The sequence below is a fragment of the Doryrhamphus excisus genome, linkage group LG8, assembly GCF_037039965.1.
Source record: "Doryrhamphus excisus strain RoL-2023G ecotype Guam linkage group LG8, RoL_Dexc_Guam_v1.1, whole genome shotgun sequence".
Classification (NCBI taxonomy): Eukaryota; Metazoa; Chordata; class Actinopteri; order Syngnathiformes; family Syngnathidae; genus Doryrhamphus; species Doryrhamphus excisus.
Window position 1 is genome coordinate 19829196 of NC_136364.1, and position 23840 is coordinate 19853035.

The 23840-nt window shown below is 39.6% G+C and overlaps 1 protein-coding gene across 3 annotated transcripts in view; it reads right to left on the reverse strand.

Annotated features, from left to right (window-relative positions):
* grm5b (glutamate receptor, metabotropic 5b) overlaps nt 1–21187 on the reverse strand; it is a 60025-nt gene extending 38838 nt beyond the window's left edge. For 2 of the 3 annotated variants that reach the window (XM_058079457.2, XM_058079455.2), the window contains exons 1-6: nt 18502–19061; nt 10882–11318; nt 10384–10821; nt 10196–10310; nt 2498–2572; nt 2223–2397 (exon numbers count right to left, since the gene is read on the reverse strand). In XM_058079457.2, the coding sequence (XP_057935440.2) occupies nt 2223–2397; nt 2498–2572; nt 10196–10310; nt 10384–10821; nt 10882–11034 (956 nt within the window). In that variant the 5' untranslated portion in view covers nt 11035–11318; nt 18502–19061. Of the gene's footprint in view, nt 1–2222; nt 2398–2497; nt 2573–10195; nt 10311–10383; nt 10822–10881; nt 11319–18501; nt 19062–20655 lie in introns of those variants that run through there. The other variant, XM_058079456.2, reaches the window with a different exon arrangement.
* Nucleotides 21188–23840: the final 2653 nt, after the last annotated feature.

The window sequence follows — 23840 nt, forward strand, 5'->3', positions numbered from 1 at the left end:
TAAGTTCATTTTACATTTTTGTAAAAAAAAAAAAAAAAAAAAGAACATTTCAGGTGTTACCTCTCTCTCAGCAGCGTGACCCAGATGACGATGGTGGTGAAGATGATGATTGGGATGAACGTGGTGATGATGATAATAATGAGCATCATGGAGGCGAGGACAACAAAAGTGATGCTGCTACGATGTTTTAGTTAAGCAGCGAGGATCACTGCGGAAAGAGTAGAACAGAATTACACTGGAGGTATTTAAATGCCACCCAACATGACAATTAACCTGGTCTGTTTATTTTGGTTTTGGAGAATTTCTGGCTCATCTTATGGTAATTATATAGTTGGCATAGCAAGAAAAGTCTAAGGCTTAGAACAAGGATATCCAACCAATTTGATATTTTGCTTAAAAGGTGTGTATATTTAAAAAAAAAAATGCATTTGTTTTTTTCCTATATTTGCTGTTGTTTTTATTTTTTTTAATATTAAAAATATATATTTAAATCCCGGTAAATTCTTGAAATTTAAATATATTTTTTTCATAATATTAGGACTTCATAGTTTGACTTTATTCCCATAATGTTATAACTTTTGTTCCAAAGCTTTTCATAATATTACAACTTTTTGAAAAATTGATCAAATTAAAAAAAAAAATTAAATATTTTAAAAAATCTTGTTGTTGCCACTGACATGCTTTGTGTCTTTTGTCTGTAAAAATAAAATATCGTTAGATTACAACCTGTTCTGTTCATTTTGGTTTTGGAGATTTTCTGGCTCATCTTATGGCAATTATATAGTTGGCATAGCAACAAAAGTCTAAGGCTTAGAACAAGGATGTCCAAACTTTGGTTGCGAGGGCCAATTTGGTATTTTAATAATAATAATAATAATAATAAATTTAATTTTGCTTAAAAGTTGTGTAAATTTCAAGGAAAAACTGCATTTCCACTTTGTGATATTGGTGGAAAACATGTATTATTCGTATGAGGTTGGGTCTTTGCTGTTTTTTTCCTATATTTGCTGTTGTTTTTATTTTTTTTTAATATTAAAAATTATATATTTAAAGCCATGTAAATTCTTGAAATTTAAATATTTTTTTTTCATAATATTAGGACTTTATATTTTGACTTAATTCCCATAATGTTATAACTTTTTTCCCTTTTTATGTTCCAAAGCTTTTCATAATATTACAACTTTTAAAAAAAATCGATCAATTAAAAAAAGAAAATTAAATATTTAAAAAAAACTTGTTGTTGCCACTGACATGCTTTGTGTCTTTTGTCTGTAAAAATAAAATATCGTTAGATTACAACCTGTCCTGTTCTGTTTTCCTATATTTGCTGTTGTTTTCATTTTTTTTAAATATTATATATTTTTTTATATATATTTTAAATATTTTTCATAATATTAGGACTTTATATTTTGACTTTATTCCCATAATGTTATAACTTTTTTCCCCTTTTTATGTTCTAAAGCTTTTCATAATATTACAACTTTTTTTTTTAAATCAATCAAATTAAAGTAAATTTTCCTGAAAAAAAAAATATTGTTAGATTACAACTTTTTCCTGTTAATATTTTGACTTTATTCTTGTAAAATTAGTGCTGATATATATATTTTTTTTTTGGGTTTACTTCCTTGTTAAATTCTATTTTCAGAATTTTCAGAACACCCCTGGTTTAAAAGCTTAGCACACATGCATATTTTTTACTTGCATGAGGGTAGTGACAACAAATGTAATACTTTTTGCCTTTACTAGATTGTTGCCAAATTAAATGAAATCGTTTGGTATGTGTATGCAAAATGCAGTGTATAGACACCATAAAGCCTGATGTTATCTCCTAGCTTCTACTGCAGAGTTATCGTTGAGTGGAAGCTGACATCCGGGACACGCTGCACTCACACGTGATGACAAACTATGACTTCATTCCGTTCTGTGAAGAGCTTTAGAAACGTAAAATGTGATGACTTTAGAATTTGTCCATCCGGCTTTGTCTACACTTGCTAAAAATATCGAGGTTATTTGTGGAGTTTTAATGAATCCAGACTTTTCAATGTGTTTCTAATCATTTCTAAGCTTCTACGAGAAGACCGCTGAGAAGAGGATGCAGACGTTTCCTCTCCATCTGTCATGGTCAGCCTCCTTCTCTCACTTTTGAATGACTCATGGCGAAGAACTGCTTCTAATCATAGTTGACTGTTATCATTTGATAGGTTAGTGTTGACTTCACTGACCTGCCGACAAGAAGAAACTCTCCCACCAGTGCCTGGCGCCTCATAGCCATGAGAATATTGCGGACGGTCATGCCCTCACAGAAACACGCTACCACCCTGGCCTTGGGCAGGTGGGCCCGCAGCCTCTCCACCAATCGGTCGAAGCTCTGCTCTCCGGCGTTGCTCCATATTTTGCCTGAAGCAGACATGTCCAACATGAACCATCATAACACGGTCAGTACATGATGGAAATATTTGCATCATCGTTGATCGTTGATTTTGCATGAATCTCCTACCAGAGTGAGCGATGCAAATGCCCTCTTTGGCTGCCATGTCTTTGAACGCTTCCATCCCACTTTCGCCATAGTTACCTAGAAAGACAGACAAGATTAGAACAAAGGTAGGGAAGAAAAAACAAGTCAAATGCACGGGACAGACGTACCGACCCAATTCCCCGACTCGCCTGCCCAAGCACAATTCATTAATTTCAAATTTGTGTCAGAGAAATTGTCTCCCCGTTGTGGCACCCGTTTCTCTTTGCCAGGGAAAGTGGGTGACCTGGAATTTATGCAAATGACAGGTTGTACACACTGGCAAAGAAGAGGATAAGGATTTCCCTGCCTAAAATCGCCCCATTTTCCTTTTATCTCCACATTTTGTGGGCTCATTGAAGTAAAGATCAGAAATCTATCTATCTACCGGGGGGGTGTCTGAACATCATTCAAACAGATTAGCACTCAGATTACGCTCCACTCGTGCTGTGTATAATCAATAATAAAATAGGCACCCCTGATCTCGCTCCATTATAATTGCTATTGAGGAAAAAAAGACCGCAGATTAAAAAAAAGAAAGGCCAAAAAAATAAATAAAAAGCAAGTGTATGTGAATGCATATGGAGTGGGGGGGCATGCCAATGACGATTGTGGCTGAGCTAAGTATAAAGTCCTGTAATTAGTCTCTCACCGAGAGGAGCGGGAGACAGATGGTGCAGACCTTCCAACCCTACACAGACGCACACACGCTCACAAAGGCAACGCGTCATCACAATCGATAAAGCTTGTAACCTACTTCGCTCTGCTCTCAACAGGGATTTACGTGAGAGACATCTTTCTCGGTGGGTCTCTCTGTTATAGTCTGTCTTCTACACATGTGCGATCCCCTTCACGGGGAGCTTGTCTTTGAAATTATTCCTTACATATGAATACTTATTCCTCATTTGACCAAAGGGAGGAGAAAACAGGTCACCCTACATCATGTTACCCTATAGTATTATTATTATCATTATTATCAAAGTTGTTATTATTAGTAGTAGTAGTTATAATTTGTATAATTTATTATCAAAGAGGGCTGCACGGCGGACGAGTGGTTAGCACGCAGACCTCACAGCGAGAAGACCAGAGTTCAATTCCACCCTCGGCCATCTCTGTGTGGAGTTTGCATGTTCTTCCCCGTGCATGCGTGGGTTTTCTCCGGGTACTCCGGTTTCCTCCCACATTCCAAAAACATGCTAGGTTTAATTGGCGACTCCAAATTGTTGGCCTCAAACTAGTGTCCTGCGGGCCACATTTGGCCCGCGGGCCGCATGTTTGAGACCCCTGGATTAGATCTAATGCCGTACACGCATGCATGTTAGGTTGATTGGCGACTCCAAATTGTCCATAGGTATGAATGTGAGTGTGAATGGTTGTTTGTCTATATGTGCCCTGTGATTGGCTGGCCACCAGTCCAGGGTGTACCCCGCCTCTCACCCGAAGACAGCTGGGATAGGCTCCAGCACCACCCGCGACCCTCGTGAGGATAAGCGGTAGAAAATGAATGAATTATTATCAAAGAACTGGAGGTAGCAGAGATGTGGATTCTGAAGTTCACGTTGGGAGTGACCAGGATGGATAGGATCAGGAAGGAGTACATCAAAATGACATTACATGTTAGAAGCCTTGGAGATAAAGTCAGAGAGGCCAGTCTGAGATGGTTCGGACATGTCCAGAGGAGAGATAGTGAAAAAACAGGTCACCCTACATCATGTTACCCTATAGTATTATTATTATTATTATAATTATTAAAGCTGTTATTATTAGTAGTAGTAGTTATAATTTAACTATAGTTATTATCAAAGAACTGGAGGAAGCAGAGATGAGGATTCTGAGGTTCACTTTGGGAGTGACCAGGATGGATAGGATCGGGGACAAGTACATCAGAGGGACATTATATGTTAGGGACCTTGGAGATAAAGTCAGAGAGGCCAGACTGAGATGGTTGGGACATGTCCAGAGAAGATAGTGACAGGTAGGAGGCGTAGAGGAAGACCTAAGAGGAGGTTTATGGATGTAGTGAAGGAGGACATGAGGGTAGTTGGTGTGAGAGGAGATTGATTTGCTGTGGCGACCCCAGAAGGGAAAAGCCCAAAGAGAAAGAAGAAGAAGAAGAAGATCATTATTACCAAAGTTCGAGAAGAAACTACGTATATACATTGCAACATGTGATTAAGTCTAATTACGCTCTACTCTCAAACTCCTTCCTCCTGCTTATTTTTTTTACGAGAGGGAGTAAAAGTGTTTAGGATCTCATTTCCGCCGACTTCCTTCCTCTGCCCTCCCTCTCTTCCCCTTCCTGTACGCCTCTCAATTACCATTCTCATCCTCTTGTCACATATTGCCGGCCATTCGCCCATCTTTACAAGCCACTCTCTCTCTCCCTCTCTTTCCTCTCCGCTGCCCTCATCCGCACTCTCCTCTCCTGTCAATGCTTCACCGCGAGGGGAAAAACACGGCATAAAAACATCTGAAAGTGGAAAGCGTCTACATTTGCTTGTCCTCTCCCTGATACCGCACATCGCATTTGGAGTCACAAGCGTATACACATACCGTAGCGTTCAGATAAACTAATACTGTACTCAAGAGACATACGGCTCAGTGACATTTGCATCATGTTACTCAGACATGAAACCAAAAATACATACATGAACACAAAAAGTGAGAGGTATCGTACACATATACACTTGGATGCCTCGCCATGTTAAAATGACAGCAAACATGTGATACACTCCCTTGTAGTCTAGTCAGTGTTACCCATAGCAAGACACACGAGTATGGGTCTTATTTATGTATTAATTAGCTTATTTAGTCTTATTATATCTACTATAGCGGTACAGCGGTCTAGTAGTTAGCGCGCAGACCTGACAGCTAGGAGACCAGGGTTCAATTCCACCCTCGGCCATCTCTGTGTGGAGTTTGCATGTTCTCCCCGTGCATGCGTGGGTTTTCTCCGGGTACTCCGGTTTCCTCCCACATTCCAAACACATGCTAGGTTAATTGGCGACTCCAAATTGTTGGCCTCAAACTAGTGTCCTGCGGGCCACATTTGGCCCGCGGGCTGCATGTTTGAGACCCCTGGATTAGATCTAATGCCGGTTTCTTCCCCCAAAAAACATGCTAGGTTAATTGGCGACTCCAAATTGTCCGTAGGTATGAATGTGAGTGTGAATGGTTGTTTGTCTATATGTGCCCTGTGATTGGCTGGCGACCAGTCCGGGGTGTACCCCGCCTCTCGCCCGAAGACAGCTGGGATAGGCTCCAGCACCCCCCGTGACCCTCGTGAGGAAAAGCGGTAGAAAATGAATGAATGAATATCTACTATAATGGCTAATATGACTTTAATGGTTATCATAGGGGTGTTATAGGGGTGTCTAGAGCTCTAATAATGTTTAGAACGTCGTTATGTGTTCTATGCAGTATTAAACTACTACAAAAATATTCCATCCATCCATTTTTTTTATATTGTTTATCTTCACTAGGGTTGTAGGCATGCTGGAGCCTATCCCAGCTGTCTTTGAGCGAGAGGCGGGGTACACCCTGGACTGGTGCACCAGCCAATCACAGGGCACATATAGACAAACAACCATTCACACTCACATTCATACCTATGGACAATTTGGAGTCGCTAATTAACCTAGCATGTTTTTGGAATGTGGGAGGAAACCGGAGTACCCGGAGAAAACCCACGCATGCACGGGGAGAACATGCAAACTCCACACAGAGATGCCATATTCCATTTATAATTAAGGAATCCTGCTTCAGTGAGTGTGAATGGTTGTTTGTCTATATGTGCCCTGTGATTGGCTGGCTGACCACTCCAGGGTGTACCCCGCTTCTCGCCTGAAGACAGCTGGGATAGGCTCCAGCACCCCCTGCGACCCTCATGAGGATAAGCGGTAAAAAATGAATGAATGAACGAATAAATTAATCCTACTTCATGGAAATTCACTTATCACAGTTGGGTCAGGAACCAATTGACTGTAATAAACGCAGGATTATTATGTATGGAAAATACCGGTCTGCATCCGAACGCAACACATTTATGTAGCGTGGCGTAAAACAGAGATCAAAGTCTCACTGCGTCTGAATCAAAGCAAATAAGTAGAAAAACAGAAGGTGGCGAGAAGGTTGACAACTTCATTTATCGAGAAATTGATCGGTTACTGCGAGATCACTTGGGTGACACTTTGTTAAATTTCGTATCAATAAAGTGAATTGGGCCAAGGACAGAAAGGAATACATGAGACTGAATTCAATAGTGGACATCAATAATAATACCCTTCTGTAGAAATAAGCAGTAGAATCAAAATGCAACCGGTTGCACAGACACAGAGTTCTGCATGGCATGAAAGGGCACTAAAAATAGTGAATATTTTGATGAGTACAGTTTCTATGGCAACATGTGCATCATCTTAAAAGTAGGGCTGTAAGATTTGGAATAAAAACTTCCAGTCAAGCTGAATTTTGAGCTTGAGTCTTGTTTGACTTTTGTTTAATCTCTAATAGATTAGATCAGGGGTCTCAAACTCAATTTACTTGGGGGCCACTGGAGCTAGGGTCTGGGCGAGGCTGGGCCGCATCAGGTTTTCAAAAAAAAAAAAAAACGCATTTATTAAAAACGCGAATAAACTTGGCTTTGGTTCCGATTTTCTACAATAAAAGTTCTGATAAAACATTCCACTGTTCTCAAATATCTTAATTTTTATTTTTCTACACAAAATAAGATGAAAAATAAATAAATCAAGAATAAATCAGTAATAAATAAATATAATAATAATAATAAAACGACAAATAATAAAAACTTAAGAAACCACATATAGTTGGTGGGTAGACAAATGATTTTTTTCAGATTAAAATTCACAAAGCATTATTAGAGCCCTGTAGACATGACAAAACACGACTATAGTCACATTTATACTCTTTTTATTTACAACATATTGCGCAACTGCAGGGTCTTGAGACACATGCTAACTCGCTAAACTAGAGAGCTAGCGACCTAAACGGTAGCCTTCAAGTTATTTCCTTTAAACTTAAATAGCCAAAAACTTACCACTTCCACACGGATAGGGAGGATAACTATTAACAGTTATTTAACCTTTAACATGAACATTAATCAAACGTAATAATTTTTTCTGGGTACATGATACCATACAGCATCCATATCAAACTTGCGCGGGCAGCACTAACATTAAACTTTCATATCAAGGCGGGGGCCTCAAACTAGCGTCCTGCGGGCCACATTAGGCCCGCGGGCCGCATGTTTGAGACCCCTGGATTAGATCTAATTCCGTACATGCATGCATGCTAGGTTAATTGGCGACTCCAAATTGTCCATAGGTATGAATGTGAGTGTGAATGGTTGTTTGTCTATATGTGCCCTGTGATTGGCTGGCGACCAGTCCAGGGTGTACCCCGCCTGGGATAGGCTCCAGCATTCCATCACAACCACAAATGTATGGATGGATAATACTGTAGCATGTATTTGGCGTACCTATATGTGTCAATTTTGTTATGATTTGCCTTTTTTCTCATCTTTGCGGGAATCAAACGACTACTTAATTTCTACTCAATGAACTCATTACTACCCAACATTAACTGTTATTGTAAGATATAAAATAGTGTCATATGAATCATGGTCTAATCCTGTATGAAATAAATACTAGCAGGACGTTAACACCGCCACCATTAAATGGTCATTGTAACCTTAAGTGTATGAGTCACTTTCTTGCATATGAGCGTCTATCATCTTTCATCCAGATGCTACATTAATGCTGGAAATTAATGAGTGTGGAAATCACCACCCCCACCTCATCTTTCTTCCTCCCCAGTTTCCACTTCCTGTATACGCTCTTATCTATCCCAGGCACTCCATTCACACACACACACACACACACACACACCATTAGTATCATTGCTTTTTCCCATTTTCCCTTTCTGCCTCCTCTTCCTTTTTACTTCCATACGCCCATCCAATACCCCCCCCCCCCCCCCCCCCGGACTGCTTCTCTACCTCATTTTCCTTTCCCCGTTCTAATTCCTGCCATCTTCTCTCTCCTACCCTCCCTCTTACAGTCATTGCGTATGAGAAAGCAGTACCCGACCTTGAAGATCTGTTGCAAGGTCAAACGTGCTACAAAAATCAGTACATTGGCTTCGTTGCACCCAACAAGTCCCCTCAGACAAAAGCCACCTCTGAAACGCCGCACGACACGGGAGATAGCAGAAAGGAAATGCGTTGCTACGATCCGAAGCGACGTACAGTAAAAGGTCCTCAGATGTATGAATGAATACGGCAGAAAGAAAGAGTATTTGAGGACACGGAATAAGCCCGTCAATAACAGCATGAGAGGCGGGACATCATGCCATTACTCAAGGCACTACATGATCACATGATATGTTCATATATCAAAATGAGTTATTTATTCATATAGAGAGACATACTGAAAGTGCCAGTGAAAATTTATAATACTGAGAATTCAGTACTTTATTACTAATGGCTAAGTAGATAATGCCAAGTAATACATAGATTTTCGACATGAAGCTCATAACCTAGCAAATCAAAAATGTCATCGTCTAATAGGTTGGAATATAAAACATATGTACAGTATATTAAATGCAGGAGTGTGCGTGGTAACGTGCTATATTTACGCCATTACATTTATTTACGTCACTTTTTGGATCATGAAAAACTTTACTGCAAAATAGTGTTTACTTTAGTATTTTTTACTTTGCTACATCAAGTAACATATCCTTATCTACTTTGTGTTATTTGTTTTGGTTTGTGGCTGCACGGCGGATGAGTGGTGAGCACACAGGCCTCACAGCTAGGAGACCCGAGTTCAATTGCACCCTCGGCTATGTCTGTGCATGCATGGGTTTTTTTCCGGGTACTCCGGTTTCCTCCCAAAAAAACATGCTAGGTTAATTAGCGATTCTAAATTGTCCATAGGTATGAATGTGAGTGTGAATGGTTGTTTGTCTATATGTGCCCTGTGATTGGCTGGCCACCAGTCCAGGGTGTACTCTGCCTCTCGCTCGAAGACAGCTGGAATAGGCTCCAGCACCCTCGTGAAGATAAGTGGTAGAAAATGAATGAATTAATTATGACCAAAGAACTGGAGGTAGCAGAGATGTGGATCCTGAGGTTCTCATTGGGAGTGACCAGGATGGATAGGATCAGGAATGAGTACATCAAAGGTACATTACATGTTAGAGGCCTTGGAGATAAAGTCAGAGAGGCCAGACTGAGATGGTTGGGACATGTCCAGAGGAGAGACAGTGAAAAAACAGGTTCTCATTAGGAGTGACCAGGATGGATAGGATCGGGGAAGAGTACATCAGAGCGACATTACATGTTAGAGGAGTTGGAGATCACAGGGAGGTTGGTGTTTAAATTTTTCCTTACATACGAATACTTATTCCTCATTTCACCACAGGACGTAAAAACTGGTCACCCTACATCATGTTACCCTATAGTATTATTATTATCATTATTAAAGTTGTTATTATTAGTAGTAGTAGTTATAATTTAATTATAGTTATTATCAAAGAACTGGAGGAAGCAGAGATGAGGATTCTGAGGTTCACTTTGGGAGTGACCAGGATGGATAGGATCAGGAAGCAATAATTGCAGTATTTCTGTGTGTCTTTTGTGGGTACAATATTAAAGTTGTGTGGTACCTTCAGTGTTTATGGCAGAAACATAGCTCCAGTTGTATCTCTTGACGATGTCGACCATAGCCCTTGCCTGCTGGGCGTCTGACGGCACCACCCGCATGAAGTACTTGTACAGACTCTGAAAGAGAAACGGGGTAAATATTTAGAAACAATAAAGCATAAAGTGCATTTAAATTCCTATTCTGTCTCACCTTATCGCTAAGATCCATGCTAGTGGCAGAGTAGGCAATTTGTGGTATGTTGAAGAGCTGCAGAAGATTTTGGACTTGGATGGCCACTGAGCTCGAACCCGGCCCAATTAAACCCACAATGGGTTTTTTCCCTCGCATGGGAGTGGCAGAGGGGTCTGCACACTTCATCGACGCACCCCCTCCTCCTCCGCCCCCCCAGGGGCTTCCTCCACCCCACTCCTCTGCCTCATCAGAGGACACCAACGAATCCCGAATGAACTCGATACTCTGCTCCAGAGCAACAGCGGAGTGCCAACAGGAGTCGCGGATCTCACATCCGAGAGTGATGTTGGGAAGGATGTGGGGGTCTGCGTTGATGCGGTCCAGCGTATGCATCATCGCCTCCACCCTTTGGATGCCATACTGCTCTCGGACAGCACCGCACTTACGTTCGTGGACCTGGACGGAGAAGATGAGGATCAGGTGTCATCCACACAGAGTCAAAAAAAAAAAACTAACCTTGTCTGCAGGAGGCTGATGATGCACAGAGAAAAGCGCTCCAATGATGATGTCCCCGGGAATATGGGCGACGACTCGCCGTTCATTGGACTGGGCGGAGTCGCTTTGGTCAGGTGTCACCAAAACGAAAAGGAGCAGGAGCCACAGCATCATCTTGGTCCGTTTAGTGAGGCGAAGGTGACGTAAAAAGACGTAATCACAGGTAACTTGTCCTGGAAATTATTTTGCTGGCCATAGCAAAAGGATTCCTTTCTTCAGACTTTTCAGATTTCAAAGTGGGACCGTCGGTGCAAGTGGTGAGACGGGTGCAGCAGTGGGAAATTTAACAGGGAACCTTGACTGAGTCTCAGTAGCTGATCCAAGTCCAGGTTGCACTCGTTGAAAGGCAGAGTTGGTGTCCAAAGTAAGTGATGACAGAGAGACATGTTCACATAAACCTGCAAGGACAAGGCGGAGGGGAGGGGGGGGGGGGGTGTCACATCTCACAGCTGGAGCAGGACACAGAAGCATCACCACACACACACACACACACACACACACACACCACATGTAATTAATTCATAACACTTTCATGTTACAAAACAAAAATCTGAATGTTTGAAGGCAAATAAATAGTTCTTAATATGACTGACTATAGCATACCTGGCAGGTGAGTTCAGGTGCACTTCATAAAAACAGGTAAAAACCCAACTGCAATGTTAAGTTAATGAAAAATACAAGCAAATAAAGCCTTGTACTTGTGATGACTGGATACTATATGATTTTTAGACATCAAACAGGAACTAAAAACAGTAAAAACAGGAACTAAATTTGAAACACTAATATGCTAGGCCCACGTTAAAAAAGCCATAGCATTTCAGTATGTGGAATCAAACTATGGAATGGATTGAGTAAGACCCTCAAACAATGCACAACGATGAGCCAATTCAAGAAACAATACAAGCAGTTGATGTATGGTCATATCACCTTGTATTTTGATATGTGACAAAAAATTTAAAAATTAAATTAAAAAATTTAAATATTAAAATAAAATAAATATTTAAATTAGAAAATTTAAAAAAAAAAAAAAAATTTAATTTTTTTTTTAATATTTTAAAAAAATGTAAATTAAAAAAATAAAAAAATAAAAACAACTTAAACTATATTTGGAAAGCAGGAAGTGAACAAATGTAACAGTTACTGATTGTAAAAGTACCATATGGAGGGGTAGGATTTAATAAGCTTTGCTTCTTCCTACTCCTTTCGGACATGTGGAACTGTGAACTGATTATGGGATGCACTCAATTGTAATCTGATGCATGTTCAAATGAAATAAAACCATTACCATTATCAATACATAATTAACATAATGCCGTTTTATTCAGGTTAGAGTAATTTGGCCCCATATCTATAGCCTACTTTCTTGCACTTTGTGTTTGTTAAAATGAAAACAGAAGGTGCGGCGCTTCCTACACATATTAACGCACAGCATAGGTACGGACATGGAAGATAACAGCAAAAAGCATAATAATAATAATAATCCATAATGACCCCCACTGCAAATCATTTTCAAGAATGCAATTACTGTTGTTACTTTGTGTCATTTTTTTCACAATATCCTAATATGGATACTTCCATCATGGGCCGCACGGTGGCTTGATGTGATTGACTGGTGACCAGGCCAGGGTCTACCCCGCCTCCGCCTACTGGATAGGCTACAGCATACCCCCTTGACAGTAATGAAGGTAAACAGCATAGAAGATGGATAGATGGCTTTTTCCATTCTGTAATAATTGCAACCATTACATTTTCATTTAATCTACAACTAATAGTTTTAAAGTATACATAAAATAAAAGTGTGCATGAGCACCAATGCTTTCCTCGGAAACAAAGTACAACAGTAAAAGATACACCAAGGTCAAGAAAGGAGAGATGGGAATCCATACTGACAAAGAGTGAGTGCTACAGATATGCCAAAAAAATAAAAAATTCCAAAACGATGACAAGGGAGAAGAAGTCTCACTCAATGTAATTAAGATGACGATGTTAGGATGGCAGCTCGGCTAACTGCTGCTCCAATAATGAACAAGTCCCACCGAACACTTCCTTCTCCGACGTCTCCCTTTCTGACACACACACACACACACACAGCTACACAAACCTACACACTGAAGACAAACTACTAGTGTTTCATTTTGACGCTAAGCACACACACAAACGCAGCACTATACACACTGGGTCTCTCTATCACCTTCTGTCTTGTTGCGTAGGCCTCGCTTGGCGCTGAATGGAGGAGAAAATCAAATCCTCTATTCCCAAACAAACATCTCGTTCACACCATTAGGCATTTCTAAATCTATTCAGACTACATACACAACAGCGATACAAAAGCCTGGAAAATGAATTTTAGACAGCAACATAGTCACACATCATCCGTGTACATGGTTAAGGAAGTGTTTTGATTGGTCCAAAAGCAGTAACTTAGTAAACATTCAGGTGGCACAATTATTGGGGTATTTTATATCAAAATACACGCAAACCTGATTGGAGATGGTAAACTCCAACGTGTTTTAATTTAGGCCACTATAAGACAATGCGTTGCAAATGTACAGTCAACGTTTATTCATAATCATGGCCCACAAATTGTCAGAAATGTGTTCAATCTTATATGATCATTCATGAGCAGTAAGTGTCGATACATTTTAGATGTTTGGTAAGTGTGTGGGACCAGCCATGTTGTTTGGTCTAGAGACAGTGCCACTAAAGAAAAGACAGGAAGCAGAGATGAGGATGCTGAGGTTCTCATTGGGAGTGACCAGGATGGATAGGATCAGGAAAGAGTACATCAGAGCGACATTATAGTTTATTATCTAGTTAGATAGTTTATATTATAGTTCTTATCAAAAAACTGGAGGAAGCAGAGATGAGGATTCTGAGATTCTCATTGGGAGTGACCAGGATGGATAGGATCAGGAAAGAGTACATCAGAGCGACATTATAGTTTATTATCTAGTTAGATTGTTTATATTATAGATATTATAGATAGTTTATATTACAGTTATTATCAAAGAACTGGAGGAAGCAGAGATGAGGATGCTGAGGTTCTCATTGGGAGTGACCAGGATGGATGGGATCAGGAAAGAGTACATCAGAGCGACATTATATTTTATTATCTAGTTAGATAGTTAATATTATAGATATTATACATAGTTTATATTATAGTTATCAAAGAACTGGAGGAAGCAGAGATGTGGATTCTGAGATTCTCATTGGGAGTGACCAGGATGGACAGGATCAGGAAAGAGTACATCAGAGCGACATTATAGTTTATTATCTAGTTAGATAGTTTATATTGTAGTTATTATCAAAAAACTGGAGGAAGCAGAGATGAGGATTCTGAGATTCTCATTCGGAGTGACCAGGATGGATAGGATCAGGAAAGAGTACATCAGAGCGACATTATAGTTTATTATCTAGTTAGATTGTTTATATTATAAATAGTTTATACTATAGTTATTATCAAAGAACTGGAGGAAGCAGAGATGAGGATGCTGAGGTTCTCATTGGGAGTGACCAGGATGGACAGGATCAGGAAAGAGTACATCAGAGCGACATTATAGTTTATTATCTAGTTAGATAGTTTATATTATAGATAGTTTATATTATAGTTATTATCAAAGAACTGGAGGAAACAGAGATGAGGATTTTGAGGTTCTCATTGGGAGTGACCAGTATGGACAGGATCAGGAAAGAGTACATCAGAGCGACATTATAGTTTATTATCTAGTTAGATAGTTGAAATTATAGATATTATAGATAGTTTATATTATAGTTATTATCAAAAAACTGGAGGAAGCAGAGATGAGGATGCTCAGGTTCTCATTGGGAGTGACCAGGATGGACAGGATCAGGAAAGAGTACATCAGAGCAATAGTATAGTTTATTATTTAGTTAGATAGTTTATAATATAGATAGTTTATATTATAGTTATTATCAAAAAAGCTTCACTTTGGGAGTGACCAGGATGGATAGGATCAGGAACGAGTACATCAGAGCAACATTATAGTTTATTATTTAGTTAGATAGTTTATATTATAGTTATCAAAAAAGCTTCACTTTGGGAGTGACCAGGATGGATAGGATCAGGAAAGAGTACATCAGAGCGACATTACATGTTAGAGGCCTTGGAGATAAAGTCAAAGAGGCCGGACTGAGATGGTTTGGACATGTCCAGAGAAGATAGTGACAGGTAGGAGGCATAGAGGAAGACCAAAGAGGAGGTTTATGGATGCCGTGAAGGAGGACATGAGGGTAGTTGGTGTGAGAGAAACGTATGTAATGTAGAAGACATGGCTGGATGGAAGAGAAATTAATTATGACTAAAACACTAAGAGACGTTGACTCCTTTCATATTTTTTTCATAAGAACAGAAGTGGAAGACATACTGTGTCCCACACGGAGCTGCATTTCTCCATGGCGGGACTGATAAAGACTTATTCTTTTCTATTGTATACAGATGAGCACACACAAAATCGCACAAGGGATAAGGATCAGTATTCTCTCTCAGGTTTATGACTTTTACAATCTGCCCATTCAAGTGTGTACTTATCAGGGAGTTCTATGTAATACAAGTCATCTTTTTATACTGCAGTATATTGACTACCTTCATATGTGAATGAACAACATTTACCGTTTGCATTGAAAGCCCCAGGAACACGAATATACAACACAAATGTGTTAAATAGAATGCACATTATTTTCTATTGCAAGCATAATAATGCTCCATATTTTTGTACATAAGCACCAAAAAAGTACATCCCTCTTTTTTTTTCATCATTAATTGCTTGCCCTTTCCTTGAATTCTGCAACAAGTCGCCGCTTCATCAGGTTCATTGATCTGGATTGATACATGAATTACCGTAGAACATTTAAATTCAAACCACCCCCGAAAGGGCGGCCCACTGAAATAAAAACAGAGATTGAACCACAGTCACGCTCGTCGTCGCATGAGAGCATCCAAACAATTCCCTCCACAGGTGTGTTTTGTTCTTTCTCGGGCTTTTGTGTGATGTCACACACAGGAGTGATGCCAGACAAAAAGCGTGATGATAACTATAGAACTAGAAAGAAATCGGAGATAATGGTGGCATAATGGAAAATATCTATTTCCTATATGCTTTATTGTATGACAGCTGAAAATGTTACACTACCGGTCAAAACTTTTCCACTTATTTATTTATTAAAATTCAAGTCATTAAATTCCAATGAATAGTTAAAAATGGTGTAAAGAGTAAGGTGTGAAATCAAGGTGTTCTGGATCAAGTTCTGGAGTACTTACTACCTCATCTGTCTGCATAAAAGTAGTGTTTAGGAACACATGATGATACTACCATCGTACCATAGTGGGAAGTAATTTATTGCTACAAAAATGGCAAGAAAAACGGGATTTAACAATGCAAAGCGACTGACCACTGTAACACTTAAAAATGTATCGTTTTCCTCCAAAGCAATTGGAATGTTTTGAAACTTTTGACCAGTCGTGAACATAAAATGTTGCCCCGGATTAGTTTCACTAGGGGAACAATTTGTTCAGAATATAAATAACAATAATATAAATAATAATAATAATAATATAAATAGCATGTGTCTGTAATTGTGAATCAATCATATTAAATTATCTAATAACATATTCATTCATTTTCTACCGCTTTTTCCTCACAAGGGTCGCGGGGGTGCTGGGGCCTATCCCAGCTGTCTTTGGGCGAGGTGGACTGGTGGACAGCCAATCACAGGGCACATATAGACAAACAACCATTCACACTCACATTCATACCTATGGACAATTTGGAGTCGCTAATTAACCTAGCATGTTTTTGGAATGTGGGAGGAAACCGGAGTACCCGGAGAAAACCCACACATGCACGGGGAGAACATGCAAACACCACACAGAGATGGCCGAGGGTGGAATTGAACCCTGGTTGCTGTGAGGTCTGCGTGCTAACCACTCGATCACCGTGCCACCTGTAACATATTCATAATAAAGGTATATATGTCATGTGCATCACAACGGCGGCTGAATGGTGGACTAGTGGATCCCTGCTTGGGCATCTCTGTATGGAGTTAGCATGTTCTCTCCGGGTTTTCTCCGGGTACTCCGGTTTCCTCCCACATTCCAAAAACATGCTAGGTTAATTAGCGACTCCAAATCCATAGGTATAGTCCATAGGTATGAATGTGAGTGTGAATGGTTGTTTGTCTATATGTGCTAGTGATGGGCAAAACTGTTCATTTCAGTGAACCGGATCATTCTGGTGAACTGACTCTCCAAAAAAGCATCTGCAACTGAACGGACTGAACGGGTATTTTAGTGGCGGTGACCTTGTTCATTCCGTTCACAAAAAATAACTAGTTCTTTTGACCCGTTCGTTCATGACCGACACACCACTAATGGTGGTTAGCACGCAGGCCTCACAGCTAGGAGACCCGAGTTCAATTCCACCCTTGGCCATCTCTTTGTGGAGTTTGCATGTTCTCCCCGGGTTTTCTCCGGGTACTCCGGTTTCCTCCCACATTCCAAAAACATGCTAGGTTAATTAGCGACTCCAAATTGTCCATAGGTATGAATGTGAGTGTGAATGGTTGTTTGTCTATATGTGCCCTGTGATTGGCTGGCCACCAGTCGCCCGAAGACAGCTGGGATAGGCTCCAGCTTACCCGCGACCTTCACAGACAAATCAAATCAAAGTCTCCACAGCGTAATTATGATCGAAACCTGCTTAAATGTCAATAGTATTTTTTTTTCCAATGTCAGATCAAACTCAGTGACAAATTTGCCCTTTCCTGCTCCAGCTAATTATCTTTCAAATGAGATGTGAAAATGGAATTATTAAAAGTTGATCATGAAAGGATTGATCAAACTGTAAAAAGGGCACCATCTGTTTCTTTGGACACCACAGGAGTGGCAAAGTCAATACCTTCACCTTAACACTGAACCAAGAAATATGGCACTGTAAAAAAAAAACACACACACACACACAGCTGGGGACTGCAAGGATACCGTGGACTGCACCCACGGGAATGATAGAAAGAAAGACTCAGGCCACATGTGGAGTCATTGTTTCCAGTCAGCAGCGTGGATACTTTACGTTTACAATGACTGACTGCAGCTGGATGGATCATCAAGTCCACCTTTCAAAACCTCATCTTAAATGACTTTATGTACAATTTACCACATATTGTACTAGTTATTAGTATTTCACTCACATTTTTAAAGGTGATTAACAACTCATCAAAAGGCGTCGTAGATGCTTGTCAGTCATAAAGACGCCTGGTGCAGCGATGCGCCCGCAAGCCGCAATGGGAGCGAGCATTCTGCTTCCTCACTTGCGCTATTTTTTTTTTAATGCACAACATCAAATTAAATGCACATGAATGCAATAAATTGCATTGTTCTATTCTAACATTACGATGATATCACAACAGGATACATCACATGCAACCGGATGTTACTCTCAATCACTTCTTTGCGTATTCCTTCTATATTCATTACAATTCACGAAGAGGATATTAAAGTATTTCAAATTCGGACACGACTCCGATTCCGCTCCACGCTCGTATTAGCGCCGAGGCTGCGAGTCTTACCTCCTTCGTCAGGCTCCGCTTGATAATTAGGTCGCAATTTAGCAATCACGGGAAGGGAACCGATATGTGCGATGGCGCACAGTTCAATGTCAAACACGCCACAGCTGCATCTGCCGCCGCTTCCTCTCCGGTTTTCCGGTCACGCACACCTGAGCCTTTCTCCAAACACCTCTCCTTCACACGCTGCTCTCTTACACACACACACACACACATATATACACACACACAGGGGCGGAACACCGAATTCCGGGACCCCCATATATTCAAGAAGGGGCCATTCCACGCCACCTTCAACCCACCCGAAAGTTGTTTTAGTATGGCTTTGGATTCTAAATAAACAACAAAATGTAAAGCGTATTTACGCTTGTTTAACATAAACACTTTATTATGAAATAGTGGAATAAAAAGTGTCACTTTTCCTTCTATTGATTTACTCTCTTCCTAGCACTTCCTGTTGGCTGCGTCTTTTAGACACCCGGCGGAACAGAGTACACTCAAACCTCAAGTTTCCGATACTACTACTTGTCAAAATGAAGTGAAAAACGATGCCGACTCATTGCTAAATAACCTGCCATGGGGCCCAAAAAGGTGGAAGTGACAGCAACTAAGACACAAAAGCTGAGAAACACGATTTACATAAAATGTATGGAAGTCTGTATCTATCCCAGCTGTCTTCGGGCGAGAGGCGGGGTACACCCTGGACTGGTGGCCAGCCAATCACAGGGCACATATAGACAAACAACCATTCACACTCACATTCATACCTATGGACAATTTGGAGTCGACAATTAATTTAGCATGTTTTTTGGAATTTGGGAGGAAACCGAAGTACACGGAGTACACGGTCTTTGCGATCTCCTGACTGTGTGGCCAACATGCTAACCACTTGTCCACTATGCAGCCAAACATGTTAAAAGTTATAATGTTCCGATAATAAAGACAAAATATTATGGGGTTAAAGTCAAAAATACTAGATGAAGATTTCCAAGAAGAAAGTTCAAATAGTTGGAAAATTGAAAAAAAAAAAAAACTACAGAATTTTTTTTTTTATTTTAAAGTCAAAATATTACAAGAAAAAAAGTAATATTCTAATAAGGAAAAAAAAAACAATATTCCAGGAGTAAACTCGTCATGTCATGAGGGGAATAAAATGTCACTTCAGTAAAGAATAAAAAAATAGGTTATTTTTAAAAGAAACAAAGTTGTCACTTCGGAGAATTAGGTTGGAGCCAAAGTTATATGGGAAAATCTGGATCAATTCCAAATATTATGATAATAGTCATAATATTTCAAAAAGAAATTGTATTAACACTATTTATGAAGAAAAAAAGAGGAAATGGAAAAGAGGAAAAGAGCAAAGACCAAAGTACCCCTACTTGAAAAAAAATATATATATATTTTTTTTTTTGGAAAAGACCAAAGTACCCCTACTTCAAGTTTTTTTAAAAAAAAATATATTTTTTTCATTAAAATTTTATTTTTTAAATATATATATATATATATATATATATATAAGTAGGGGTACTTTGGTCTTTGCCCTTTTCCTCTTTTTTCATTTTTTCAAGTTTAAAAAAAAAAATTATTTTTCATTTTTTCAAGTTTTTTTAAAATATATATATATATATATTTGTTTTTTTCAAGTATTAAAAAAAATTTTTTTCATTTTTTTTAAATATATATATATTTTTTTTTTCAAGTAGGGGTACTATGGTCTTTGCTCTTTTCCTCTTTTCCGTTAGCAATTTAAACCTATTTCATGATGTGCCTGTAAGGAGCATCCCTTATATATATTTGTATTATTTCCAATAAATCAATTCCTCTGAAAAAAAAATCGATATATTACAGTAAAGTGTACATAATAGTGCATATTTAGTTTTGTTTTGCATGTGAATTTGCATGCTGCCTCCCTCTTCACTGATGATGCGAGGTGACACTGTACGCTGGATAAGCATGCAGTGGCGAGAATAGATCGATAGCGCTTAAAGTGTCATAGCGGTCACGGGAATAACGAGCCGTTTACCTGCACCCCCTTTTTAATCATAACCATTAAGAAATAAAAACAGAGAATCTAATCCAAACGTGATTGGAACACGTGGAACGAGACACATTCCATGACACGACACAACACGAGCCTTCAGTGAGTAGAACGCATACCTTGGCTTGCAGGACAGGTGTGTGTGTGGACTTGGAGAAGAACAACATCCCTCATGCGTCCATCATGGCATCACTGTTTGCTGTGGTTAATCTACTTTTTCACTATGGCAACAAATGAACCCATCCTCCTCCCGCTCGCTCTTTCCCTCTCCAATGAGGAGACTCCATTGGCGTCACAGGCCACCCAACCTCTCTCCATCTCTCCCACTCCCACTGCCTCCAGCTCTCACACCTACCTCCATGATACCATCTGGAGATGGAGACTGATAAAGAGTGAGAGGGAACCAGGGAAGGGGTAATATGGGATAGAGGGGATTTTAGAGCTTGGCTATGACAAGGCTTGGATTAATTTGCCAGCCAAATGCATTTGAGATTAGTAGACCATTAAAAGAGCATAGACATGCACATGGGCGCACAAACCCACACGCAGGCGGCGGGGACGCTGGGAGGAAGTGATAGCCGTACAAAGTCTGACCTCTATCGCTCTCTCTTGTTCCCTTCCTTTTTAGCGTTTTAGCTTGTTTGAACGTGAATAAATAGGATGTGATGGAAAACATACTGTATGAGAGTATAAATCACAGACAAATTACACTTTTGCATATACATTTTGTTGATGTATGTTCTAGTATGTGTAGTAGTATTCTGAGATCTTTTAACAATAGGGCCCTGTGGTACATGAAATCCTGCTCATTTTGATACATGTACATTTTGTAAATGTTAATTTTGCATATGACAGGTTTTCTGACTGTACTGCGTGAGTCCAACCGTATTCTTAATGTATTTATTTAACTGTACAAGCTTGCTAATACATGAAAACAGAAAATCATCTCCATCACACGTCTATAATATCATCAGTGGTTGACTCTGTAGTTTTTCTTTTTATTTTATACACATATGATTAAAGTTACTTGCTAAAGTTACATTTTTTTTAATCAAAATGCTGGTTTATTTGGCTCCATCATGGGTCATTTTACGGCTGTAATAAAAAAAATAGCAGAGACTTGAGGTGAGAAAGACTATTGAATTGAAGAAATTAACTCATGGCAAAACATGAAGGTGGCATCAGCGTTGATCTTGATGCCACATTATGTCTTTGTCTCACATCTTCAATGACGGTAAAAGTAACGTTAAATGTTCATCAGTCGTATGTATTTACATTATTTATTGTTGTTTTGTGGGCTGCATGGCGGAAAGTGGTTAGCACGCAGGCCTCACAGCTAGGAGAGCAGAGTTTAATTCCACCCTCGGCCATCTCTGTGTGGAGTTTGCATGTTCTCCGGTTTCCTCCCACATTCCAAAAACATGCTAGGTTAATTGGCGACTCCAAATTGTCCATAGGTATGAATGTGAGTGTGAATGGTTGTTTGTCTATATGTGCCCTGTGATTGGCTGGCCACCAGTCCAGGGTGTAACAGTGCCTCTCACCCGAATGAATGAATGTTGCTTTGTGCATGTGTAAAACTATAAAAACGTCTTTTGTGTTAACAATTCTGGAATAGGTTAATTGGATTTCCTATATGGGAAAAATGTCTTCCATTTCAGTTTTGGAACAAATTATTAATGAAAATCCTCGGAAAAATAGATTGAGAGTTATAGGCATTTCCATTTTACTCCAATATTTATGTATAATATATCCTGAAAGAATGAGTGAACTATTGTGGAACGAAGGTATTGTTTGTATATTTGTGTGTAATGACTGCCAATATATTACTGTGGAGTACAGGAGTACATATCAATATATTTTGGGTGTAATCGCCTTCCTCTGCAAATCACCACCACAAGAGAGTCAGTGTCACAGGCAGCAAATCAATTACACGAAGGGATTTCAAAATAAGAGTGGTTGCCATGGACACGCAGCTGATTTACAGGGTTGTCACTCAGCCATCAGAGTCACACTCTAAGTGGGACAAAATGAAGAATATAAAATATTTGATGACAACATAACCATGCAAATATGAATGGGTATTGTACCTATGTTTTGTTTTATATATATTTTATGCTTTCTACAAAAAAAAGACATGGGAGTAACACAAAGCCAGTTATTTAAGCCATCATATTAGATACTGCATATAGATAGATATTTACTTTGGAAAGCTTTGCATGCATATGAATATATGCATAAATATGATAATTCACCTGTGGTGGTATTTTGACTGTGATTTTCCTCATAGTAGGGGTCACTCGGGTGATGTTTTGGACCTGCTTTGGGTCATGTTCAGGATCCTAGGACCACACTGCCCTCTTGCGTCTGTTTGGAGGAACAACAAGAGCAGTGTGAGCACTTCGAACTTCATCATGTGATCAAATTGATAGAATAACTCTTAGAAAAGAAAAGCGAGCACTCTCTCTCTCTGTCTCTCACACGCACAAACACACGCAGGGTCTGATTCCCAGAGGAGCCCCTGCGGTCAGGTCTATCCTGTGATGTTCATTCCTCATTCCTGTGCGCTCCAGCGCGTTCCTGCCGCAGATAAGCCGCATCCCGTGCCCGGTTTGCGGCAGCATGTGACTGCTTGGTGATCCCGAGGTCTACACAACTACACGACCCCCCCCCCCCCCCCCCCCACGGTCTGACTGTATGCTGCAGGTCCACACAGCCCGGGGAGGACAAGTGCATGGGGGGAGCAAGTGATAGTCACGCTGAACAACGTGGCCATAACTATCATAATGCAACATTGTCAACACTATTGTATGCTCCATTCATTTGTTCCTCCCATTCATCATTCTACATGATTATGTGCATGGAAGAACCTTCCTGTCTGCTCATCAAAAAGGAACATATACTTCATGAAGTGCACATGTTCAATTCATCCAAAAATACAATATTAAACATTTATATTAAAAATCTTCTACACATTCCCTCTTAAAAATATATTTCATTTCATTTTCTACTGCTTATCCTCACGAGGGTCGCAGGGGTGCTGGAGCCTATCCCAGCTGTCTTCTTGCAAGAGGTGGGGTACACGCTGGACTGGTGGCCAGCCAATCACAGGGCACATATAGACAAACAACCATTCACACTCACATTCATCTTAAGAATATATGTTGAAATGTATTAATTTTTAATTTATTAATTAATCATTTAGGTTGTTTTTTTCCCAAAATAAAACTTTTATAACAATTTTAAAAATTGTACCTGTCGACATATTGTAAAGAGAGACTCATTCATTCATTCATTCATTTTC